The sequence below is a fragment of the Hevea brasiliensis genome, chromosome 11, assembly GCF_030052815.1.
Source record: "Hevea brasiliensis isolate MT/VB/25A 57/8 chromosome 11, ASM3005281v1, whole genome shotgun sequence".
NCBI classification, from domain to species: Eukaryota; Viridiplantae; Streptophyta; class Magnoliopsida; order Malpighiales; family Euphorbiaceae; genus Hevea; species Hevea brasiliensis.
The window spans coordinates 7,831,566-7,859,545 of record NC_079503.1 but is presented as its reverse complement, the minus strand read 5'-3'; the positions used below and the strand labels follow the sequence as shown (position 1 = coordinate 7,859,545).

At 35.1% G+C, this 27,980-nt stretch overlaps 1 protein-coding gene across 1 annotated transcript; it reads right to left on the bottom strand.

Moving 5' to 3' along the window:
- Positions 1-264: 264 nt before the first annotated feature.
- On the bottom strand, positions 265-27,980 carry LOC110653738 (kinesin-like protein NACK2). The gene is made up of 11 exons (XM_058129268.1): positions 27,752-27,980; positions 27,505-27,588; positions 27,331-27,401; positions 26,963-27,073; positions 26,789-26,870; positions 26,356-26,423; positions 7,705-7,893; positions 7,176-7,300; positions 4,090-6,741; positions 2,374-2,696; positions 265-828 (listed from the first exon to the last, which is right to left on the bottom strand). The coding sequence occupies exons 1-8, from the start codon at positions 27,978-27,980 to the stop codon at positions 7,289-7,291; spliced, it is 846 nt and encodes a 281-aa protein (XP_057985251.1). The 3' UTR covers positions 265-828; positions 2,374-2,696; positions 4,090-6,741; positions 7,176-7,288.

Below are 27,980 nucleotides of genomic sequence, written 5' to 3'. Positions count from 1 at the left end.
AATTTTCATATAATCATTCTTTATAATTTCACAATAATTGTGAACAATATGTATATAAGATATAAAATTTAATATATTTTAATAAAATTATCATAATTTTATTAAAGGGTATACACTTTTTGTATCCTAAATATATATATCTTTTTTATCCTATGTGTGAGTATTTTTAACCAATTCAAATATATATATTCATCACGGAGCCATAACTAATCAGCCAGCCCAAGCTCAAGCGCAGCTTATCCAACTCATATCCGTACACTTGGCTAGCGAGCAAAACTCAACCCATATCCATCACCAGTTTACATTAATTTCTGCTGCCCAGGTGGTCACAAGGCATCGAATAATTATACGTGTACACAAATCATCATAATGTAAACTGTACACAACCCATATACATGTACACAAATCACCTTGTCTGACAAAATGCCCATCTATCAATACGAAAAATGAACCAAAAGTAAAAAATGAACCTAAGTTTATTTTTTTAGCTAAAATGCTAATAGGTTTGATATCAAATTCCAGCCCATCCATTTCTTCTTATCACAAGGGCTTACAAAGTTTAGCTCAAACATCTCCTTGCTAATACGTTCACCGGATTCACAAAACCGAACAAGCTTAGCTATAATTTCAGCACTCTCTTGCATGTGTTGCATGTTAAGAGGGTCTGTCCGTAATTTGTTCACCGGTTGTAACCTCGTTTGTTTTCCCACTGATGGGATCTCCCATTTTGCATAAAGCATTTCCCTTTCCTCTGCTGTTAGCTTTGAACTCACCCTCTTTGCCAGATACTCCCTTTCTTGTTTAAGAGCTTTGATGCTGTATTCAATACTGAGTAAAACTATCAGTGATTATTATTAGGGTAAAGTACACTTTAGTACCCTATACTTTAGCATTTTTAGTATCGACATATACTTTGTTTTGTTTCAATTGAGAACAAAAACTTTCGTTTCATTTACACCGTGAGGATAAATTGCTAACGGTATTAAATGAAGCTGATGTGATACTCATGTATGACGTTACATGTTGACATGGTGCCATGCATGATGTGGCGATGACATGACATGGCATGCCATGCATAATGGGTGTCAAGTCATCAAGTTTTATGCCATTTATCATTTTATCACCTAAGTGAAAAAATATGAAAATATATGTCCCAAATGATAAAAAGGTGAAATTACATATTCTAAATTGCAAAAGCAAAAAATTAAAAAAAATAAAGTTTAAACCCTAAATGCTAAAAGTGTAAAAATTTTGAAAGTAAATAAAAAAATAAAGAAGAGAGAGATAATGAGAGAGAGAGAGAGAGAGAGAGATGTGGAGAGTAGGCAAAGAGAGGTGGAGATTAGGTAACGATAGATTGAGAGAGAGGCATAGAGAGAGAGAGAGAGAGAATAAACGATATGGAGAGAGATAGAGACAGAATGATTTTCCCATGCGTCTTTTTTCATCTCTCCCTCTCCCTCTTTCTCTCACTGTGTCTCCCTCTCTCTCCATATCTGTCTTTTTCTCTCTCTTTCCTCCTTAGGTCTGTCTCTTTCTCTATTCCTCTCTCTCTCTTTCTCTCTCTCTCTCTCACTATTTAAAACTTTTGCGATTTTAAACATATATGGAAAAATAAGGAAAGAGAGATAGGAATGGGAGAAAGAAGATAAAGAGAGATAAATAGGAAGTGAGTGAGAGTGAGAGAGAGAGAGAGAGAGAGAGAGAAAGAGAGGGAGAAGGAGGATGAAGAGAGAGGCATGGGAGAGTCAATATATCTCTATCTCTCCTCATATCTTTCATTCTCTCTCTCTCTCATTATCTTTCATTTTATCTCTCTCTCTATTTCCTTATTTTTTCATGTACTTTTAAAATTTTGCGCTTTTAACATTTAGGGCTTGAACTTTTTTTTTTTTTTTTTTTTACAATTCAAGACATATTTCACCCTTTTACATTTAGGTGACGAAATGAATTATGGCATAAAATTTGATGACGTGGCATACTGATATGGCATACTGATGTGTCACCCATGTATGATATGGCACTGACGTGGCATGTCACATTATTACTACATCATGCATAGGTGCTATGTCATACATGAGTGCCACATCAATGTGTCATGTCAGCGTCGCTTAACACCGTTAGCAATTTGTCCTTATGGAGCAAATGAAGTCAAAGTTTCTGTTTTTAATTGAAACAAAACAAAGTATATGTCTCAATACTAAAAAGGCCAAAGTACAGAATACTAAAGTGTACTTTGCCCTTATTGTTAATATGACTTTATTGGGCACATATAGGCTGTAGCTGGCCTGGATCCATTCTCAAAGAGCAATAAGAAAGCAATGTGTACCTAAAACTCAACATATGGATCTTAAAACTTAACAATTGAGATACCTTGATGACACCAAGCCCGCAGGTTCATCACCCAACAGTGCCGGGATCGCATTGCCAAGCTCCGACTAATGCTGCTCCAACCACGACAACTGTCTAAGCTCAACTTCCATATATATCTGATCAGAAGGGTCTCCTTTAAATAACAGATAAAATTGTGTTCTCTAAGTGATACATGGCATAAATGCCATAGCATCACAATTTGCTTTCTTTGATCCTCGAAAAGCAAGTGCCAGGGCATAGGAGACTGATCAGCATCTGCCTCAACAGTTGCAGCCTCATTAGCCTCTAGCTCCAACACCGGATCAAGATATGAGATATAAATGCTGCTTGAAACATAGGAACCACATCATATAATTAATTAAACTTTCACATCTTATCTATATATATAAATATAATATGATATAAATATAATAAAGCTAAGCAATAAAGTAGCTTAATGTCATGCTGCCATGTCGCTTTTTATATGAGTGCCACGTGGCATAATATATAGGAGAGACACATCAATAGTTTAACAATAAGATTCTCTATTTTATTTGCTTCTTAGGTTTTTTATCACCCTCATTCATTTAAAAAATTTGTGAAATAATTACAATTTAATTAATACTAGGAAAACTAAGAGTTATATAGTTATAAACTATAAAAATGAAAGCCACCTTTTCATTGTCTACTATAAATAAAATCATGTAATTAATTCATTATAATAAAAAATTTATGAAAATAGGTACAATTTAATTTATACTAGAAAAATTAAAAGTCATAGTCATGAACTATATAAACCAACATCACAAATAAAAAACCAAACTAACCACCTCTTAATGCAAAAAGAAAATATAATGTCCAACTAAGATTTTCTCTCAAACCTACCCAATGATGTTTTAGTAACCAAGATATTAGAGGAAAATGAATAACAATTTGCACAAATATTACTAAAGAAATCTTCATCTTATTAGAATTTATTTACATAAATTTCATTGGCATCTTATCTTTATAAGTATTTTCATTTTCAATTTATGTTTATTATTCATATTCTTTTTTTTTCATATTTTGATGATTGCTTTTATAAATATTTTTTTTAAAAACATTTAAAAAAAATTTAAATATAAATATAGTAAACACTACGTAGCCATATCTTTATTCAATTATCGATAACAATCATACCCGCACAACGTGTGGGCAAGAGCCTAGTATATTATGAAAACAAAAATCAAGTATTTAAGTAGCAATCCGCATTCTGTTATATGGTATAAAACAAACAACTAAAAGGATTGAAACAAACAACAATATAATGCATGGATGTTTCCTTTCCTAAAATTTTGTAGGAACAAGCACATCAGATTGGGCTTGTGATGTATCCAAGATGACATCACTAATTCAATTTGCTCCTACAATCACAAGGGATCAGAAAATAAGAATTTTGACAGTGCACAGCATGAACATATATTTTTAGTTCTCATTATTTGAGGGCGTAAGACTATATCCTATCATATATCTTTAAGTGGCAGTATCCTATGCAGTATATTCAGCACAACCAGTTATCAGAGAAAAAGATCAGAACGACAAAACTCTGTTCTTGACACCCATTATTTTCAATGCCAGTGAAACTTGCATAGCTCATTGACTATCCTTGATGTCAAAGCACCAATTATTTTTGGGGATGAGAAGTGTGAACTAAGAGATAAGGGATTTGTAAATTGCAAGGCAAACAAATATCCTCACCTGGTGAACCAGAAGCTGCTTTTGACATTTTAGCTTTGCCACCCTTTCTTTTAACTTGGTAACATAAGTTCTAATGCTCAGAACATTCTCTTCAGCAGCATTCTTGAACATTCTCTGCATTTTCTTCACATTAACTGAATTTGATGGCAAGTTTGGAGTGCCCTCTCTTGATGAGGTACAGCTACCACTTTTATTACTCTTTAGGGAAGTAGCCTTAGATGGCCTAGGTAATGCATTGCCACCTATTATTTCTGATGTGATTCCGGTGATGACTAAGATCACAGAACACAAACTTAATGGTTCGAATTATCTGGAGTGGAGTAAGACTGTTAGAGTCTATTTGCGTAGCATTGACAAGGATGATCACCTTACTAAAGATCCACCTACTGATGATACACGACAAACTTGGCTAAGAGAGGATGCTCGATTGTTTTTGCAGCTTCGGAACTCAATTCACAGTGAGATAATTAGTTTAATTAATCACTGTGAATTTGTTAAGGAATTGATGGATTACTTAGATTTTTTGTATGCTGGTAAAGGAGAATCATCTCTTTCTACACGGTATCAGAGCAGGTCATCTATCTAGGGTGACTATTTGTTCTCATCACCCAGCTCAGAAGAGACCTTGGCCGTCGACCGGCTATTTCGACTCCGATCAACATCGCCAGTGTCGCCTCAACCCCCTCATTCCATCACTGTGTGCTGTTGCCTGATCCAGTACACCATTAAAGGACTTATTAGGTTTGGCTCTCAGATCCTATTTCGGTATTTGCTTGATTTATGATTTTGGATTATTTTACTGCTGTAAACACTTTGGATTAGCGTTTCGGTTAGTTTTGTTTGTCTCAACAAATGGCAGACAATAAGAATATTATTTCTGATGTGATTCCGGTGATGACTAAGATCACGGAACACAAACTTAATAGTTCGAATTATCTGGAGTGGAGCAAGACTGTTAGGGTCTATTTGCGTAGCATTGATAAGGATGATCACCTTACTAAAGATCCACCTACTGATGATACACGACAAACTTGGCTAAGAGAGGATGCTCGGTTGTTTTTGCAGCTTCGGAACTCGATTCACTGTGAGATAATTAGTTTAATTAATCACTGTGAATTTGTTTAGGAATTGATGGATTACTTAGGTTTTTTGTATTCTGGTAAAGGAGAATCATCTCTTTCTACATGGTATCAGAGCAGGTCATCTATCTAGGGTGACTATTTGTTCTCACCACCCAGCTCAGGAGAGACCTTGGCCGCCGACCGGCTGTTTCGACTCCGATCAACATAGCCAGCGTCGCCTCAACCCCCTCATTCCACCACTGTGTGCTGTTGCCTGATCCAGTACACCATTAAAGGACTTCTTAGATTTGGCTCTCAGATCCTATTTCGGAATTTGCTTGATTTGTGATTTTGGATTATTTTGCTGCTGTAAACACCTTGGATTAGCGTTTCGGTTAGTTTTCTTTGTCTCAACAAATGGCAGATGATAAGAATATTATTTCTGATGTAATTCTGGTGATGACTAAGATCACGGAATACAAACTTAATGGTTCGAATTATCTGGAGTGGAGTAAGACTGTTAGGGTCTATTTGCTTAGCATTGATAAGGATGATCACCTTACTAAAGATCCACCTACTGATGATACACAACAAACTTGGCTAAGAGAGGATGCTAGATTGTTTTTGCAGCTTCGAAACTCGATTCACAGTGAGATAATTAGTTTAATTAATCACTGTGAATTTGTTAAGGCATTGATGGAATACTTAGATTTTTTGTATTCTGGTAAAGCAGAATCATCTCTTTCTACACCACCAAACGATAGATTACTATTATCTGGAACTCTGTTCTCAATCTCAATGTCCGCCACTCCACGAGAAGAGGATAGAGGTATGCATGGAGACCTAATGATATTTTGCACGTTTGAACTATTGCTCAATGCAGAAGGAAAGCCATTCTTCTTCTTCAACTGGAACTTGTTCTCTGGATTCTCCTCATTACTTGGAAAAGAGGAAACCAGCATGTCTATAGCTTTCTGAACATTGTCAAGCTTCCTTTCTAGAGATGCAATGGCGCTTTCTCGAGAATTTAATCGAGTGATCTCGTCCTTCAGGTTGGCCTTGTCTCCAATGGCAATTTCTTCAGGAAGAGAGTTAACAACTTGCATGTCCTTAATTTCAGACAGCATCTTCATTATGGTTTCTGTAGTTGCTTGACTCCCCAGTCTGTGAAAAGCAACCTCCTTATGAAGTACTTCAAGTGCTTGATTTGCTTCCTCACCTAGTTGCCTCTGCAGCTGCTCAAGCTTACGTATTTCTTGAACAAGCATGAATGGATCTGTAGATGTGGTTGACTATCTAATCATTGCCTGTATTACATTTCTTTGTCTTATTTCTGGTGTACGTTTGCCAATGCATGGTTCATCCTCAACAGGAAAAGAAAGACAACTGACTATTGGCTAGAAGGCCCAAACTGGTTTTGACCCCGAACCTGAAGATGTCGTAGATAGAGATGAGCATTGGAATTGTTTAAAAATAAAGGAAACAACAGTTGCTGTGTTAGCTTCAGCTCCTTGTTTGCTTTCCTTTCTAGTTCAGGCTGGGATTGTGCGTTGTCTCTCTGCCTCTTCAGCTCTTTCATTTCCCTTTCCATCTGCAATTCAGAAGTTACTTAAAGATAAAAACCATATGAAGATGGAAAAGAAGCGTATGCTCATCTGTCACTTTTTTGATCTCTGATTGCTGGTTGGATAACAATAATTGAAGATAAAGATATTATACCAAGCAAGTAATCAAGTTGGAACTGATGCACCAATCCAAGAAAAATAAGCAGTTTAAAGAGTTAGCATATGCTTTATGCATCTTCAAAGTATTTGTTACATAAAGTGGCGATGCCAAGGCCACATAGGAACAAAAGCACTGTGTTCAAGAAATTTAAGTTTCAGGAAGAATATCCCTGAAACTTAGATCAACCAGTAACAGAATTCTTAAAATTGATTAAATTCTTGAAAAAATTACAAAAAAAGAGGCATCTATGTGCCTAAGATGAAGTAGAATTTACTTAAGCATTTCTCAAGAGAGACAAACCTGCTCAATTTTCAAATCCTTTTCCATTAGTAATGTATTTAAACACGAAGGATAAGACTCTGGATTTCGTAGCTCAGCTTCAAGTCCGGTCATTTCTTTCTGCATATGCTTAGCTAAATTCTTACCTGAAACAGGAAAATTTTAACATCAAAACAGCTTTCATTAATAATATAGTAATTAAGCCTGACATTTTATTGCATGACATACAAAAAGAATTCCAAATTTTACATATGCACATGCATGATAAAAATAAATAAAATTACTTCTAGATATTTGCTTTAAAAAATTTCAATAGAACAGGGCAAAGACGACTAGAACTCGGTTCTGTAATTCTCCAATGAAAATAGCTGGCTGTTAGTGAAACAAGCAATTACAAGCCAAATTCAATTCACGGTGATGCCATCAATTACCATCTGGCAGTTAACTGTATCTAATACGAGGGGGATTTTTTTTTTCTTTACTCCTTTTTGCATAACTGATGTGTAATTATTACCTAAAACAAATAGCGTAATGACTTAGAACAGCATACCTTTTTTACTTGAGCATTGTTGGTAACCTCCTTTGCACTAGATGCAAATGAAAGGGCATTCATTGTTTGCTCCACATGACTTAAAGCTGGACTCATGTCACATATACTTGCTGTTCGAGCATTACCCCCTAGTGAATGTTGCAAAATCTGTGTGAGTTTTGAGTCTCTGTATGGTATGTGACCACCCCTCTTTCCACAATTGCAAACACAAATGGGGAGCGAGACCAACAATACAATGCACCCAAGTATTAACCAATTTTTGAAGCATCTAAACTAGTACACCATTACCATGATCATAAAGTAACATTGGCACACAGAGTACACATCAGAGTGCACAGTAACAGAAATTTGCTCCTGTCATTTCTCATAAGAAAAAAAAATGCAATTTGACAAAAGGTTTAGTGGAATTACAATAACCTTTTAGCTGTTATAGAAAGTCAATCCTATAATTATGTACATAATATTCTTTATTAATTAGTTAGTATAATTATTGGGATCTCTTCCCAATTAGAATACTTAATTATAGGATTCTTTGTATATAAATACCTTGCATCTCATTCAAGAAAAAACACAGAAAATATTCTCTTCACTAGCAAACAACATCAAAATTCATCTTTGTAACAAATAAAAAGAGCAATAGCAAGATTATTTATGATACGATTACTTCTGAAATATAACCAGAATCAGGGTAAGGATTTGAAACCCTAATGCATTCAAAATGTATAAATTCACTCTTTGGAGCTAACTGACCTTAGCTTTCTAATCACTGTTGTGAGTGTCAACAAGCTGCAGTTAATATCACTGTTGTAAAAATTCAAAACGGAGTTCACTTCAAGCAAGGTCCACAAGATTCTGTTGAGTTCAAGTCCTTCAGTGGATAAATTTTAGTTTTAAGATTCTAGGTCACACAGAAATTTATAAACATACCAAACTTGCTAAAAAGGACTTTACATGTCCTGAATTTTCTGGAAAGTGCTCTCAATGGTCTACAATTCACAAAAGTAATCAACGTAGCATAACATGTTAGAGCTTGTTTGGTTGAATTCCAAAATACAAAATTTCATATTGTGTTTGATTTGAAAAAGAAAAGAAGAAAAAAAAAAACAAATTCCTATCAAATTTGAGGGAATTTGAAATGAATTTTACAAAACTCATCTAACAACATTTTTTTGGACTAAAATGCCCTGGTCAAAAAATCCCTCCTAATCAAATTCCGTTGGCTAAAGAAGAAGATGACCACAAACTAGCTTTTATCTATTTACTGTTAATATGTTTAGACAACTATATAAGATATTTTATATTTTTCCTAACTTTTTAATATTAAACTTATTATGACATTTGTTAATTGTTATAAATTGATAAGGTAAATTTTTTTTTTTTGAATTTTGTAGTAAACATAATTTTTAATTTTACTCTTGAGGGTAGTTTTGGAAATGAGGACAAATGAATTTCAATTTTAGAATTATACCAAACACATTATTTAGAATTCAATTAAATTTTACATTTTAAATTGTGTCATACTAAATCGTGAAATTCATTTCAAATGAATTTTAGCTAGAATTCATTTCAAATGAATTCCAAAATATGTTGTAGAATTGAACCAAACACTATGTTAGTATTATGCTGGAATATTTGGCTAGAAAATAAGGGCTTTTTTCCAAAAGTATTGTGAGTTAAAAAAGGAAACACCATTTAGGTGTGAGAACAAAAGTATTCACCAGCCAAGTGGAAGGAGAGCTAGTCGCTAGTCATCTAGTGTCCAACAAATAAAAAATTAAAAAAAAAAACACAATCGTTGAAGTGGGAAAAAAAAAAAAGTAGCTGGATGCTACCATGGGCCTCTACCTACTAGAGTCCTACCGCATACAGATCGGACGATGCTAAACCCACGAGTTAGGAGATCGACACTCAACATCTAAGATAAAGGAGAGCATAAGATTGGCCAATAGAATCCCGTAATTAGTGTTGGCTGTCTCCTACTATAGTAATCAGGTATGTTTTTACACATTCTCAATAATACTGCTTCATTGCCATTTCTCTCAAATGTCTTTACTGACTTGAGCATCGAAGTGGCTGCCAAATGATCACTGGCCTCACTCCATTCTTGGTTACAGACAACTCGAGATCTAATCCTAGGCATCCAATGACCTAGAGATCCATGGCAGCATCAAATGGCACCATCTATGGAGAACCCATCGGCTGTTTCCTCATTGACAATAACTACCATTTTTTTTCTCATATCATTTTGCTTTCATGTTTCTCTTGGGTCAATACACTCTTATATTTATTTTTGCTTTTTGTGATTTGAAATGTTTGATATGGGTTTAAATTTGGGTTAGACACCACCGCTGATAACATAGCCAACCTCATTGGAATAAGCGATATCCCACCTGCTGCTCCAAGGAGCCTAATCCAATAGGAATATCTGACTCCTCTCAGGATCTCATCTTCCTAAGGATTAAGGAAATGGAGGCTACGTTGGCATCCTTGAAGAAGGAATATGAACAAGCCAACAAAAGCAACCAAATACCAATGGCCTTACCAACTCCACGCCCCCAGTGGCCATCCCAGTATCATTTGGAGATCCCTCGAGGTTGGCCAAGTCTGGCAACAGCAAGGGAAAAGCCAAGTTAGACATGATCAGAGAGAAGTCTAATTCAAAAGAAAGTGCATTAAGCTAGAAGATCACCAAAGGGATCAAGAAGTACCAGAGGCACCAATAGGATGATGATTTTGGCATGGGTGATGGATCTCCACTGTGTGAGGCGATCTTGTACCAAACTTCCCACCCAAATTCAAACTCCTAACCCTGGACAAGTATGATGAAAACACAAACTTGAGGAGCCACTTGGCAAACTTCCGAAAAACAATGCTTCTCCATAATGTGAACAACTATATCCTGTGCAGAGTGTTCCCAACAACTTTGAAAGGGTTAGCTTAGAAGTGGTACTAAAGACTCCTAATGGGATTGATCAAGAACTTCGAGTAATTGGCTAGCTCCTTTAAGGAAAAGTTTGATAGTTGTATCTCACCTCGAAAATTGTCATTCGATTGGAGGAAGAACAGGCAGATGGAAGATCGAAAATCCAAAACTTTTCTTGTTTCCTCATCATCCAAATCGGTCATTGATTATGGTGCCACATGTCATATGACAAGTAATCCAAGTCTGTTTTCCACTTTTCAGTCTTATACACAACTTCCACTAATGTCACTGTAGCAGATGGGCCCACATCTTCTATTCCTAGTTCTAGGACCGTTAATCCCACTTCGTCAATTTCTTTATCTTCTGCATTGAGTCTATCTAACTTTTCCTTTAATTTAATTTCTGTTAGTAAAATCACTCAAGCATTAAATTGTTGTGTCTCATAAAACCCTAATCATTGTTTATTTCAAGATCTTGACTAAGTGGATTATTGGTAGAGGTCATGAGTCTAGAGGTCTCCATATCCTTGATACAAAGGTGCCTAGGTCCATTGCTTGTTCTAGTGTTTTGACTTCGTTTGAAGTGCATTGTTAACTAGGACATCCTTCTCTATCTTCCTTGCAGAAATTGTGTCCTCAATTTTAGAATATTTCTTCTTCATTAGATTGCGAGTCATGTCATTTGCTAAGCTTTATTGTCTTCCTAAAGTGTCTAAAGCCAATAAACGGGCTTTGGTTCCTTTTGAATTAGTTCATTCTGGTGTCTAGGGTCCATATCCTATCCTGTTGTGTCTAAAAATGTATTTAAGTACTTTGTTACTTTTGTTAATAATTATTCTCATATGACTTGGTTATATATAATGAAAAGTCATTCTAAGTTATTTTCTATCTTTTGTGCAGAAATAAAAACAAAATTTAATGCTTCAGTGCATATATTAAGAAGTGATAATGCTAAAGAATATTTTTCAGCCACCTTTCAGTCCCATATGACACATAATGGCATTCTTTGAAAAGGTAAACACTCGGATAAATTTCAACAACTGTCCCTGAACTTATGCGATTGTAACACAACAGTCCCTCAATTTAAAAATGTAACATAAAACTTCTTTAACTTTTAAATTTTGTATAGTAAAATCTCTCTAATTTCTTAGTTTCTCAATTAAATGCTAACGTGGACATATACAACATGGCGCTTAGTCAACATTCTCTCCCCCCTCTCATGCCACATGTAACAAGACTAACAAGACCATCACTCAACTTTACTAGTTGTAACACCATTGTCCTTGTCATTTGTAACATAATTATCTTTCAATTTTGTTATTTACAATACCATTATCCCACAATTTTACATTAATATAACACAATCGTCAATTTAACACCATTGTGGTTTAAAACTACATTCTCATGATCCCATCCAATATATATATATACACCATAGCTAGAATTTTTAATCTTAATTTATCAATTGAATAATATTTTTTTAATATTTTTTTAAACTATTGTTAATAGATTAAATTTTTTATATTTTTTTTTATTATAAATAGCATATTTGTAAAAATAAAGAAACTATTATTAATTAGTTTTTATTTTTTTAACAATATGCTATTTATAATAAAAAAATATTAAAAAGTTAAATATACTAACATTTAAAACAAAATATTAAAAAAATTTTAGTACTCAAATAGACAAATTAAAATTAAAAATTTTATGGTATATATATATTGGATGGGATCATGAAAATATGGTTTTAAACAATAATGGTATTACATTGATGATTATATTACATTGACGTAAAGTTGTGAAACAATGGTATTACAAATAACAAAATTGAAAAACAACAGCGTTACAACTAACAAAGTCAAAGCTTGTTACACGTGACATCAGAGAGGAGAGAGAAATGCTGATTTAGCGCCACGTTGAAATTGTCCATGTCAACATTTAACCAGAAAACCGATGATTGGAAGTCAAAGGGATTTTATTGTGCAAAATTTAAAAGTTGAGGAGGTTTTATATTATATTTTTAAGTTGAAGAACCGTGGTATTACAATCATATAAGTTCAGGGATAATTGTTGAAATTTATCCGCAAGTGTACTTATCCTGTTTCTCCTTTTGTTTCTTATGATGACCTATATCTTACTGGCTCCTTTATTGCATCCTTAGATTCTGTTTCACTTCCTAAGACTATTCATGAAGCTCTATCCCACCCTAGCTGGCGTGCTACTGTGAAGGAGGAGAAGGTGGCCTTGGATGACAATGATACTTAGAATTTGGTTACTCTGCCTGCAGGAAAGAAGGCTATTAGATGCAAATGGGTGTTTGCAGTTAAATTTAATCCTGATGGTTCTGTGGTTTGCCTTAAACTTGTCTTGTTGCAAAGGGTAAGCTCAAACATATTATGGTAAAGATTATTCTGACAATTTCTCTCCCGCAGCAAAAATTGCTTCAGTTCGCCTATTCATTTCTATGGCAGCTACTTATAACTGCCCTTTATAACAGTTAGATATCAAAAATGCTTTTTTTGCATAGTGATCTTCGAGAGAAAGTCTATATGGAGCAACTACCTAAGTTTGTTGCTTAGGGAGAGGCATGGGAGAGTTTGTCGACTTCACAAATCTCTATATGGTTTGAAGCAAAGTCTTTGTGCTTGGTTTGGAAAGTTCAGTGAGGTAGTTTAGGAGTTTGGAATGCAGAAAAGCAAATTAGATCATTTAGTTTTTTATAAACAGTCCAAGGCTAGCATAATCTTATTGCTTGTGTATGTTGATGATATTATTATTACTAGGAGTGACACTACCGAAATTAGGGGTGTGCAAACGGTCGGTTCGGTTCCGAACTAAACCGAACCTATAAAACAGAAAATCGAAAATTAAAAATTTTAAAACCGAACCGATTGATAAGAGAAAACCGAACCGATAAATATCGGTTCGGTTCAGTTTTAAACCGATCAAACCGAAATTTATAAAATTTCATATTTTTAACATTAAATATAAATAATAAAAACATAAAAACAAAAAACATTAGAAATCAAAACTCAAAAATCTTAAGGTTCGGTTCGGTTTTCCTTGATTTCGGTTCGGTTCGATTCAATTTGGTTCGATTTTTTTGATTTCCTATATATATTAATAATTTCGGTTCGGTTCGATTTTTTTGATTTTTTTATGAAAATAACCAAACCGAACTGATTAACCCGAAATTATCAAAATTATAAACCGAACCGATTGAACCGAATTAATCGGTTCGGTTCGGTTTTTCGGTTTAAACCGAAAACTGCTCTCCCCTAACCAAAATCTCATCTCTGAAATCCTTTCTTCACATGCATTTTAAAAGTTACTGTTGTAAGTCAGTTTATGTCCTCCCCAACAAATAAGCATTGGGCAGCATTGGAACAAATCTTGAGTTACTTGAAGCGTGCTCCTGAACGAGGTTTGTTGTATGAGAATTATGGACATTCTAATATAGAGTGTTTTTCAGGTGAGGATTAGGCAGGATCAAAAGTTGATAGAAGATCTACGACAAGGTATTGTGTTTTGTGGGAGGAAATTTGGTATCATGGAGAAGTAAGAAGCAGAATGTGGTCTCTAGATCTAGTGCATAATCAGAATACAAAGCTATAACACAGTCCTATAAGTGAGATAATGTGGTTGTATGTTACATACTATAGAAAGAAATATAAGAGAATATGATACAATATTCTAGAAGTTGGGGAAGTAAGGAATTGGAGGGACATGTGGATGAGTTGTTAGGGAGCCAGTTGTTCTGTAGTTGGCAAGTTAGTTGTTCTACAGTTGGCAAGATGAGACAGCTGAGGCAGTTATGAGATAGTTATTGTATAAATAACTCAGCTATGTCTTTCTTGTATTCATTCCAGAATTTACAAGAAATACAACAACTATTCTCGCCTCTCTCTCTATCTCTCTCTCTCTCTCTACTCTTCTATTCTTTTCTGTTAGAGTTCTCAAACCCTAACATTGGTTTTAGAGCTTTGCATTCAAGAAACTAGTGGGTATTCTTTCTTAAGGGTTGTAGCCATGACTAGGTCTGTTGTGGTTGGCCCAGAGATGGTATGGATTGCAGAATCGGAGGAGGAAATGAGAAATTTGCAGGAAGTAACTCAGAGGAATGCTGAGGAACTGAATGATTTCAAGGAGATGAAAGAGGAATTAAACAAGACTTCTTTAACAAATAATGCCATTCTGGAGGACTTGCGACAAATGATGATCACTCATGTGGTGGAAAGGAATAAGGGCAGCAGCAGTTCAAATGAGGATGGAAGCAAAGTCGAAAACAAGGGAATGCAATCAAACCTTGTAGTGCAATCAGTTCCTGTGGTACATTCAGTCCCTATAATCTAGTCAATTCCTGCAGAAAATAGGAGATTATTACCTGTTCCTAACATGGGAGGTATGTCTCCATTATTGCCTAAAATGGAATTAGTTACTTTTGAAGGTAAAGAAGGATAAATTTTGATAATCATCCCTGAACTTATTTAGTTGTAACATTATAGTCCCCCAACTTAAAAATGTAACATAAAACCCCATCAATTTTCAAATTTTGCACAGTAAAATCCCTCTAACCTCCAATTATTAGTTTTTCAGTTAAACGCTGACCTAGACAGTTTCATCATGGAGCTTAGTCAGTATTTCTCTTTTCTCTCTCAAGCCATGTGTAAATTGAATCATTTTTCTCTCTATAGACAGAATAATTTTTCATGCGTAAAGAGAATAATTTTACACTTTGCATAAGAGCGGAGAAAGAAATATTGACTAAGTGCCACGCGAGAGCTATTTACATCAGTTTCTAACTGAAAAATCAGTAATTGAAAGTCAGAGGGATTTTACTATGCAAAATTTGAAAGTTTAGGGAGTTTTATGTTACATTTTAAAGTTAAAGGACTGTAGCGTTATAACTATATAAGTTCAAGGACAGTTGTTGAAATTTATCCAGGTAAAGAACCTAGGGCTTGGTTGAGAAAATGTGTTAAGTATTTTGAGGTGTATAGGGTTCCTCATGATCAAATAGTGCAATTAGCAAGTCTTTTCTTGCTTAATAGGGCTGATGCTTGGTTTCACAATTGAGAAAAAGGAGAGAAACATTCTTGGGAGGAATTTGAGAAGGAAATTTGTAGTAGGTTTGAGGAGGATGGATTAAAAGATATAGTGGAGGAATTTATGAAACTGAGACAGCAAGGGATAGTGGGGGAGTATCAAGATGAGTTTGAGGATTTAAGAATAAGGATAGAGAGGCTATTACCTAATTTGGGCGAATCTTACTTTTTGTCAGGATTTGTAGGAGATCTAAAAGATGAAATCAGATTAATGGTAAAGATGATGAAACCTGTCACTCTTTCCCAAGCTGTGAAAATAGCTAGATTACAAGAACAATTGTTAGAAAACACCAAGCAACCTGATCTGCAACTAATTCTTTCAAATTCAAAGCCATAAATAATAGTCCGACAACTTATTCCAATTCTTCTTTCCAGTGTTCCAGGCCTTATCAAACCTATCAATACCCTCCAAGACCACCAAATTTTGATTCTCAAAATAAACTCAACCCCCTAGTTACCAAGCAACAATCAATATGTAGTACTGCTACAACTACCAATACTTCCACAGCAGCCTCAAAACCTAATACTAATCAGACTCAACCAACAAGAAACTTACCTAAACCATGTTTTAGATGTAGTGAAAAGTATTTTCCTGGCCATTAATGTAAGCCAAAGACATTGAATGCTTTGTGTATGGATGGGAAAGATAAGGAATTGGATGAGGAGTAGCATGATGTGGGGGTTGATATAGAAGAATTGGGAGAGGTTGGTTCCACCTTATCTGTTCATGCTTTAGAGGGTAGTCATGGGGCTGACACTATAAGAATGTTAAGGATTCGCAAAAATAGGTAAATTGGTGATCCTCATTGATAGTGGTAGTACCACTAGTTTTATGGACAAGAGGATAGCACAGGAACTGAAATTAGACTTAGTGCAGATTCCATTTAAAACAGTTACTGTTGCTGATGGAAGAAAATTGGGTTGTAACCATCTATGTCAACAATTTAAATGGAAAATGCAACATAATGACTTTATGTTTGACTTCAGAATATTGGAGTTAGGTGGATTTGACATGATTTTAGGAGTTTAATTGATTAAAAGATCATAATCCAGTTCTTTTTGATTTTGCTACATCTCGTATTACAATTGCAAAGGATGGCCAACGCATTCAATTGCAAGGCATTGGTGAGGAAAATTTGCAATATAGTTTGTGGCATTCTGATAATTTGTTGAGCAAAGGAAGGGTGAATTTTCAAACTCCTTTATTTTGTGTTGTGAATTTCAGCTTATCAATAGATTCTTTGGCTACTGCAACTGCTGTTTCTGTTCCAAATGAGAGGCTGCAGGATTTAATTCAGAAGTATAAGGGTGTTTTTGCAGAACCTAAAGGGTTGCCTCCATTTATGAGTCACAATCATGCTATTACCTTACAATCAAATGCTCAGCCCATCAACATTAGACCTTACAGGTATCCTCATTATCAAAAGGCTGAAATAGAAAAACTTGTAGCTGATATGATAGAATCTTCAATAATTCAGCCTAGCACTAGCCCATATTCCTCTCCAATTCTTTTAGTGAAGAAAAAAGATGGCACATGGAGGTTTTGCATTGATTATAGAACGTTGAATGATCAAACAATAAAAGATAAGTTTCCCATTCCTATTATTGAAGATCCATTGGATGAATTGAATGAGGCTAAAGTGTTTTCTAAGATAGATTTGAGGGCTGGATATCACCAAATTAGGATGTTGTCCAAGGATATTCCTAAGATAGCCTTTAGAACACACCATGGGCATTTTGAATTCAAAGTGATACCTTTTGAGCTCACTAATACCCCTGCAACATTTCAAGCCTTAATGAATCACATCTTCCAACTATTTTTGAGGAAGTTTGTGTTAGTATTTTTTGATGACATTTTTGTGTTTAGCAAGGATATAGAATCTCATTTGCTGTATTTGGAGGAAGTTTTTAAAGTATTACAGGCCCAACAATTATTTGCAAAGCAGTCTAAATGTATTTTTGGGCAAGCTGAGATTGAATACTTAGAGCATATAATTTCAGGGGCAGGGGTATCTACAGATCCTAAGAAGGTGGCTGCCATGGTTGATTGGCCTGTGCCTTCGTCTGTTAAAGAACTTAGAAGTTTTTTAGGCCTCACAGGGTATTATAGAAAATTTGTTAAGCACTATGGCATTATCTGCAGACCTCTTACTGAATTATAGAAGAAAGACTCTTTTCATTGGAATAATGCAGCCCAAACAGCATTTGTACTTTGAGGAGATTGATGTCTAAAGCACCAATCCTTGCTCTTCCTAGTTTTTCTAAGCCATTTACTATGGAAACTAATGCAAGCAATTGGGGAATGGGTGCAGTTTTACAGCAGCAAGGGCATCCAATTGCCTATATTTCTAAGGCATTTGGTCCTAGGAGTCATTCTATGTCAGTATATGAAAAAGAATTATAAGCTATTACTTTTGCAGTTAGCAAATGGAGACATTATTTGGCGCAAGGGTAGTTCTTTAATAAGACTGATCATGAAAGCATTAAGTATCTTTTGGAGCAAAGGTTACATGACAATTTGCAGCAAAAGGGTATTTCAAAGTTGTTAGGTCTGGATTACAAAATTTTGTATAGAAAGGGCATTGAAAATAAGGTGGCAGATGCTTTGCCAGAAGATGTGTTGATGTGGATTCTCATTCTTATGCTATGTATTTAGTGGTGGATCCAGTTTGGATGCAAAGGTTAATTGCTAGTTATGAAAATGATGGAAAAGCCTCCGACTTAATCCAACAATTGTTGTTGGATAAGGATGCAGTTTCTGGGTATCAATTAAAGAATGGTATTTTGTATTATAAAGATAGAATGTATGTGGGGACTATTATCAATTTGAGGTAGGTGTTGTTGGAATCTTATCATAGTTCAGCAGTGGGAGGCCATTCAGGTGTTCATGCTACTTATTTGAAATTAAAGAAATTTTTGTTTTGGCCTGCTATGCTTAATGATGTCATGCAATGGGTTTGTATCTGTGATACTTGTGCTAGATGTAAGGGAGAGCACTGTGCTTATCCAGGGTTATTACAACCTCTACCAATTCCTACTCAAGCTTGGCACCAGGTGTCTATTGATTTTATTGAAAGATTGTCCAAGTCAAAGGGGAAAGACACTATTTTGGTAGTTGTTTGCAGATTTACTAAATTTGGCCATTTTATTTCACTAGCAAATCCATTTTCTGCTGTTTCTGTAGCCAAACTTTTCATTGATCACATTTTTAAGTTGCATGAGCTCCTCAAGTTATTGTTTCTGACAAATATAAGATGTTTACTAGCTTATTTTGGCAAGAATTGTTTCGGAGTATGGGAATTAAACTTAATTTTAGTTCTGCCTATCACCCTCAGTTTGATGGACAGACTGAAAGAGTTAATCAGTGTGTGGGGAATTATTTGAGGTGCATGGTTCATTTGAGGCCTACTAATTGGAGCTCTTGGTTACCTATGGCAAAATGGTGGTACCATTCCTCTTATCAAAGTGCTATTCAGATGACTCCATTTGAAGCACTGTATGGGTATGCTCCACCTCTATTTCATGAAAATTGTACTATTGATTCATCAATTGGGGCTATAGGGAGATTGGTACAAGAGAGACAACATCTTAATAATCTCTTAAAAGGAGAATTTACAAGTGGCCCAGCATAGGATGAAGCAGCAAGCTGACAAGAGGAGAACTGAGAGGGAAGTTGTTGTTGGGGATTGGGTGTATTTGAAACTTCAGCCTTATAGGCAGACTTTAGTATCTATCAGACAAACCATTAAACTTTTTGCTAAGTTTTATGGGCCATTTAGAATTCTTGCTAAGATTAGGAAGGTTGCTTATCAATTAGACTTGCCTCCAATAGCTACTATTCACCAAGTTTTCCATGTATCCATGCTTAAGAAGAAGGTTGAGGATGGTGTGGTGGTTGCTACTGATTTACCTGTTATGCAAGATGACTAGATTAAAGTTGTTCCTGTGCAGGTTTTGCAGACCAAAATAATTGAAAGAGGAGACCAGAGAGTGGAGCAGGGACTTATTAAATGGCTTAATCTGTCAGTAGAAGATGCCACTTGGGAAGATAGAAGCTTTATTGAAAGGCAATTTTCTTAAGTCTCCCTTTCTTGGGGATAAGAAAATGCTAAAGGAAGGGGTATTGTTACATACTATAGAAAGAAATATAAGAGAATATGATTAGATATTCTAGAAATTGGGGAAGTAAAGAATTGGAGGGAAATGTGGATGAGTTGTTAGGGAGCCAGCTGTTCTATAGTTGGCAAGTGAGCTATTCTGCAGTTGGCAAGATGAGATAGCTAAGGCAGTTATGAGATAGCTGTTGTATAAATAACTCAGCTATATCTTTCTTATATTCATTCTAGAATTTACAAGAAATACAATAACTACTCTCTATTCTCTTCTCTCTCTCTGTCTCTCTCTTTTCTCTCTACTCTTCTATTCTTTTCTGTTAGAGTTCTCAAACCCTAACATTGTACTAGTTATTGAGTGAGATTGGTTTTAAGCCTTCATTGCTAGCCAAGCTATGGTGTGACAATCAGACTACTCTTCATATTGCTTCTAATTCTGTGTTTCATGAACGAACCAAACACATTGAGATTGATTATCATTTTGTTTGTGATGAGATTTAGGAAAACCTTATCTCCACAAGTTATGTTAAAACTAGAGAGAAGTTGGGAGATATCTTCACAAAAACTCTGAATGGAACTTGGGTTGACTATATTTGTAACAAGCTGGGCATGATTAATATCTATATTTCAATTTAAAAGAGAGTGTTATGAAAGGAAGTCAATCCTATGTTGTATTTGTATTCCTTTCCTATCTAGGATAGTTTTAAAGTAGGAATCCTTAAAATATAGTGAATATATCTTAAGTAGAGAGATTTTGTAGGGCAATCATATATAAATACTATGTTTTACTGAATGAAAGTACAAAGTTTTTCTCTCCATACACTTTGTATTGTTACTCATTACGCGTATTTTGGTTGTATAATTTATGTCTAATTCTTCATATTTTTATTCAAATTTTTCGATGAATGCTATCTTCTGCTAATTGTATTACTTTTGTCTATAAGCTCAAAAATAAATTAATTATATCAAGAAAATTAATGCAATTATTTATTTATTTATTTTGTTTAAATTTTATTATCTAAATCAACTTTTTGCCTCCCATATAATTCATTGAATAATATTTGTAAATACTAAATATTTAATTTCATATTTCATAAATATTAATTTAATATTTATTATAGAAAGAGATAATTCTCCTTAATTTCAATTAATCTGTACATGGGTATACATCCAATTAATTTCTACAATTGTGTTCTACTAATTAGGAATAAATTCTAAATAAGAATTCCTAAATAGGAATACAGAATATATAGAGAAATAATATAGTGATTGACTTTCCATAACACTCCCCCTTAAGTTGGAGTATAGATGTTAATCATGCCCAACTTGTTACAAATGTAGTCAATCCTAGCTCCATTCAGAACTTTTGTAAAAATATATCCTAACTGCTCTCCAGTTTTGATGTGTCCTGTTGAGATGATCTGTTGTTGAATCTTTTCACGAACAAAGTGACAATCAATCTCAATATGTTTGGTCTGCTCATGAAACACCGGATTAGAAGTAATATGGAGAGCAGCTTGATTATCCCACCACAATTTCGCAGGCAGGGAGGTCTTAAAATCTGTCTCATCTAGTAATTGAAGTATCCACATTACCTCACATACTGATTGTGCCATGGCTCTGTATTCGGATTCAGTACTAGATCGAGAAACTACACTCTGCTTCTTCTTTTTCCAAGACACCAAATTTCCTCTAACAAAAACGCAATATCCAGTAGTTAACCTCCTGTCAACCTTAGATCCAGCCCAGTCGGCATCTGAAAAATATTCAACGTTCAAATGCTCATGATTAGCATATAACAAACCTCTTCCTGGAGCGCCATTCAAATAACACAAGATTTGTCCCAAGGCTTCCCAATGAGCAACAGTTGGGGAAAACATAAACTGACTTACCACACTAACGGCATAAGCAATGTTAGGACGAGTGACTGTAAGGTAGTTCAATTTTCCTACCAATCTCCTGTATCTCTCTGGATCTTCAAACAACTCACTATCCCATACTAACAGTTGTAAATTTGGAGTCATTGGTGCACTACAAGGCTTAGCACCTAATTTTCTTGTCTCTATCAATAAATCGAGGACATATTTTCTTTGAGACAAGAAAATACCCTTCTTACTTCTCATAACTTCAATACCCAAGAAATACTTTAACAATCCCAAGTCTTTGGTCTGAAACTGGGTTTGAAGGAAGGTTTTAAGAGATGAAATACTTGCAGAGTCACTCCCAGTGATGATAATGTCATCTACATAGACTACCAGGAAAATTAGACCAGCCTCAGATTGCCTATAAAATACAAAGTGATCATACTTACTCTTTTGCATACCAAATTCCTGTACTGCTTCACTGAATCTCCCAAACCAGACCCCAGGACTTTGTTTCAAACCGTAAAGAGACTTCCGAAGCCTACAAACTTTATCCAAGTCCCCCTGAGCAACAAACCAAGATGGTTGCTCCATATACACCTCCTCTTGAAGATCACCATGAAGGAAAGTATTCTTGATATCCAATTGGTGTAGGGGCCAATCATATGTAGTTGCTAAAGAGACCTTGTTCTCTTTCTTGATCTCTTTCTACATGGTATCAGAGCAGGTCATCTATCTAGGGTGACTATTTGTTCTCACCACCCAGCTCAGGAGAGACCTTGGCCGCCGACCGGCCGTTTCGACTCCGATCAATATCGCTAGCGTTGCCTCAACCCCCTCATTCCACCACTGTGTGCCATTGCCTGATCCAGTACACCATTAAAGGACTTCTGAGGTTTGGCTCTCAGATTTTATTTCGGTATTTGCTTGATTTGTGATTTTAAGTTATTTTGCTGCTGTAAGCACTTTGGATTAGCGTTTCGGTTAGTTTTCTTTGTCTCAACAAGTGGCAAACAATAAGAATGTTATTTCTGATGTGATTCCGATGATGACTAAGATCACAAAACACAAACTTAATGGTTTGAATTACCTGGAGTGTAGTAAGACTGTTAGAGTCTATTTGCGTAGCATTGATAAGGATGATCACCTTACTAAAGATTCACCTACTGATGATACACGACAAACTTGACTAAGGGAGAATGCTCGGTTGTTTTTGCAGTTTCGGAACTCGATTCACAGTGAGATAATTAGTTTAATTAATCACTGTGAATTTGTTAAGGAATTGATGGATTACTTAGATTTTCTGTGTTCTGGTAAAGGGAATATCTCCCGTATTTATGATGTTTGTAAGGCATTCTATCGTGCTGAGAAAGATGATAAGTCTCTCACGGCTTATTTTATGGATTTTAAACGGGTATATGAGAAACTTAATGTATTGTTGCCTTTTAGTCCTGATGTGAAAGTTAAGCAGGCCCAACTGGAGCAACTGGCTGTTATGAGTTTTCTTACAGGCCTTCCTTCAAAGTATGAGACTGCTAAATCTCAGATTCTCTCCACTTCTGAGATTTCCTCTTTGCATGAAACGTTCACACGGGTCCTTCGTACAGAGAGTACTCAATCTTCACAGCCTGCCAGTAGTACTTTTATTAGCCGTAATCCAAATGGACAACAGGGTAATATAAGAGAAAGTAGAGGAGGAATTACAAGCAACATAAGTAATCAGTGTAATGGAGAGGCTAGTTCTAATCAGGACTCAAGAGGAGTCATTAGTTATTATTGCCATGAGCCTGGCCATACAAAATATAATTGTCCGCAACTTCAGAGGACAAATCAGCGATCACAGATGGCAAATATGACAGCAGAAGATTCTACAATATCTTCCTCTGAGAAAACTATTTTGGTATCTGCAGAGGATTTTGCACAGTTTTCCCAGTATCAGGCATCTCTAAAGCCTACCAGTTCCCCTGTCACTGCGATCGCTGAGTCAGATAAATCCACTACATGCCTTGTGTCTTCCTCATCCAAATGGGTTATTGATTCTGGTAATTCTAGTCTTCTATCTGCTTTTCAGTCTAATCTCACTTCCTCAACTGTTACTTTAGCTGATGGTTCTACTTCTTATGTCTGGATTCTGGAACTACGAACCCGACATCGTCAATTTTTTTTGTCATCTATTTTGTGTCTACCAAAATTCTCTTTTAATCTACTTTCTGTTAGTAAACTTACTCGTACATTAAATTGTTCTTTTTCCTTTTTTCCTGACCAGTGTCTGTTTCAGGATCTTATGACAAAGCAGATTATTGGTAGAGGACGTGAGTCAGGTGGTCTCTACATTTTGGAAAATCATGTACTGCGGTCGCTTGTTTGCTCCAATATCTTAACACCTCTTGAAGCTCATTGTAGATTGGATCATCCTTCTTTGTCTACCATGAAGAAGCTGTGTCATCAGTTTCAGTCTTCATCAGTACTAGAATGTGAGTCGTGTCAGTTTGCAAAATATCATCGTTTGCCTTCTGTGTCTAGAGTCAATAAACGGGTTTCATCCCCTTTTGAGTTAGTTCATTTTGATATTTGGGATCCTTATTCTATTACTTCTAAAAATAGATTTCCTTATTTTATTACTTTTGTTGATGATCACTCTCGTGTTACCTGGTTATATTTAATGAAGAATCGTTCTGAGTTGTTTTCTATCTTTTGTGCCTTTTGTAATGAAATAAAAACTCAATTTAATATTTTTGTGCATATATTAAGAAGTGACAATGCCAAAGAATACTTTTCAGTAGAATTTCAGTCTTATATGACACAAAATGGCATTCTTCATCAGTCTTCCTGTGTGGATACCCTATCCCAAAATAGCGTGGCCGAAAGAAAAAATCGACATCTTCTTGAGGTAACTCATGCTCTTCTTTTTCAGATGAAAGTTACTAAACACTTTTGGGCGGATGCAGTTTCTACGGCATGTTTTTTGATCAATCGTATGCCGTCTTCTGTCCTTAATGGGAATATTTCTCATACTGCTTTGTTTCCTACAAAATCTTTGTTCCCTATTGAACCCCGTATTTTTTGTTGTATCTGTTTTGTGCGTGATGTTCGTCCACATGTTACTAAATTGGATCCAAAGTCTCTCGAATGTGTCTTCCTTGGGTACTCCCAGCTGCAAAAAAGGATACTTCTATTTCTTTCCTACTCTTAATCGTTATCTTGTTTCTGCAGATGTCACATTTTTTGAATCCACTCCATTTTTTCCTCAATCATCTGTGTATGAGAGTCAGGGGGAGGAGGATGATCTCTTAATATATACTGTCCAACCAATGTCTAGTCCTTTCCCACAGCCTGTTCCTTCTGTCTCTAGACCTACTCGACCTGCAGTTGTTTATATTTATTCTAAGAGATTGGAAATTCCTGACTCAGATCATCCACCAGCTACTTCGTTTAGAGATCCTGTACCTCATACTGATCATGATTCTGATTTAGACTTACCCATTACTCTTCGTAAAAGTAAACGTTCATGTACTTACCCTATCTCTTCTTTTGTTTCTTATAATCAATTGTCTTCTTGTTCTCGGTGTTTTGTTACTTCTTTAGGCTCTGATATCATATAGAAAGAGATGATTCTCCTTAATTTCAATTAATTTGTACATGGGTATATATACACAATTGATTCCTATAATTGTGTTCTACTAATTAGGAAGAAATCTTAAATAAGAAGTCCTAAATAGAAATACAGAATATAAAGAGAAATAATATAATGATTAACTTTCCATAACATTTATAAATCATTTCATTTATTTTTAATTAATTTAATTCAACAATTGTTTATTAATATCTTTGTTAATTCATTTATATTAAATACAAATCCACATAACAATTATCATAATTTAATATTTTATTAAATTAATAAATGTTAAATAATAAAAATTTTCAAATATTTATAAAATATTTAATATAATTTATTCATTATACTAATTTTATCAATTTGCTACAATAAATATTAATCAACTTTTACATATAAATATTTGTATTTTTAAAATTTTTTATATTCTGTAATTATTAAATTATTTTAGATTAGTAATTATTTGGTCAATAATTGCGTCTTTGTGGGTGTGATTGCAGGTGTTAGTCACTAGGATTAAGACTGACAATATCTATCTATATACACACCAGCAGGTAGACGCTGCCTAGGAAATGTCTAGCAGCTAGACAATGCTCCAAGTAGTGTTCAGCTACATTTTTTTTTTTTCACTTCAGCAATTTTTTTTTTTTTGCAATTTTATTTGTTAGAAGCTAGTATGACAAGTAATTAGCTCTCACTCTCCTCCAACCTGGCAAAGCTCACCCCTATATGGTAAATACTTTTGTTCTCATCCCTAAATGGTGTTTTCTTTTTTAAAAGCTCAAAAAATAACAAATATATACAAGGCAAAGGAAGGTGATGGCCCATGCCTTTAACCCATGAAATATAACAAGATAGTATAACTAAAAGACTCAGTTGATTCGTTCAACACAAACAGAACCGGAAATTCTAAGAGGCTAGACTAAAAGAGCCTACAATTAATAGTTCCAATGATTGAATTGAGTAATATGCAAAGGTGTAAAGAGAATGCCTATCTCAACTTGATTATGGACATTAACAATAATAATTAAGCTCACCAGCCATATTATCTGATGTGATCTTGAGCTTTTATCATTCAAATCAGTTTCACCTACCTGCCTTTGAGCTGCAAAGACAAATGATTAAAAAAGAAAAACAGATCACAAAATAGGGAAACACAATAAAAGGACTATATTATTAGTGTATGCACACAGAATTTTAAGTTATTGCAGAAGTTTTACATGATACCAGAGACAAAGAAGAAAAGAATACATTGGTAACTAGCTTGATGGGACTGGACTTAGTAGAGCCTATTTACATGTGTGTCTGTTTTCTTTTTAACTGCTGAGAATCATATTGTGTTTCACAACACAGCATGGACTCGGAGGTGTTTGGCCATAGATTATCCAAACAGGATGCCATGAATATTGCTAGAGGAATTAATGTACCTACACTATAATGAGTTATAACAGACATAAATAGTAAAATTACCTTCACAAATTCCAATCAAGTGCCTTAAATGTTGGCTATCCTTAACAATTTCTTCAACTAGCTTTTCAACAATGGTTCCTTTCTGTTCTCCCAAAGGGAAAAATAATTAGCATTAACTAACAAAAGATTAACTAACACAGTTTTCTTTAGCTTTTGGACATACTTTATACATACCTCAGGATCATCCAAAAGCCTAAGGGAATCAGATTCACGATTCAAAAGGTCAATAGTGTCATTGTAGATCTCCAAGGCTGATCTTTTCAGGATGAACTCTCTCGCTTGAGTCTGAAAGATAGAAAGAATGAACATAAACTCAACAATTTCTCAAATCCTAATTATTAATGTAATTAACTAAATATTTTTCAACATGGAGAACCATTATCAATTGTTATTAAGAAACTGTTAGGCCTTCCATGCATGACAATTGTCGAACAGAACAAAAACTGAATATTTCATTATTCTTCCACAACACTTCCAAGAAAACTAAAGAATACAGTAGAAAGCATAATTTACATTTTTATGTGCTCATAGATGTCCTTGACAGCACTTTCAGTGATTCCACTCATGGTAAATGCCTTACCACTAGTTGTTTGCCCATATGCAAAGATTGTTGCTGCAAGAAGTTAAATATGCAATGATCAGAATTCCTTCAGAAAATTACACGAAGAAAACACTTATTACAAGAATTTCAGATTCCTAGCCAAATTTGGTGTTACCATTAATTCCCATAAGAGCAGACAGAGCGACATTCTTAGCCCCTTCTTCGTAAACCCTTTGAGTTGAGCAAGTAGGGTCAAAAACTTTATCCGTCGTACGCAAATACAAATACAAGTAGTGTGTGCATTGGGTTAACTTAATAAAACACTCACTATTCCTAAACATAGTTGCACAAATTTTGGCTCAAACTAGTAGGTAATAATACATGCACAAGCACAAGAAACCAGGAAGTCATGTTAGATATACCAAAAGTGTATGGTGTTGCTGGCCGCTCATGATTCGGATTCTTGAAGACAATGGTGCGATCATCCGGGCAATCCCAAGCGATAAGATAATACAACGCTTGCTCCCTCCGGTTCAAAGGCCTTATCCGAATGGTACCTAAAATCTTTTCCTGCTGAAACTTTGAGCCGCCTGGAGTTGAGGAAGGGGTTCTCTGTATCTTAGATGCTGGCGTGGCAGGGGTCCCAACCAT

Coding starts and splice junctions, on each gene's coding strand:
- LOC110653738 (XM_058129268.1), bottom strand. CDS start 27,980: ATGGTTGGGACCCCTGCCACGCCAGCATCTAAGATACAGAGAACCCCT. Junction 27,402..27,504: donor TGCTCTTATGGGAATTAATG/GTAACACCAAAT, acceptor AACTTCTTGCAG/CAACAATCTTTGCATATGGG. Junction 7,894..26,355: donor CACATCAGATAATATGGCTG/GTGAGCTTAATT, acceptor AATTGTGGAAAG/AGGGGTGGTCACATACCATA.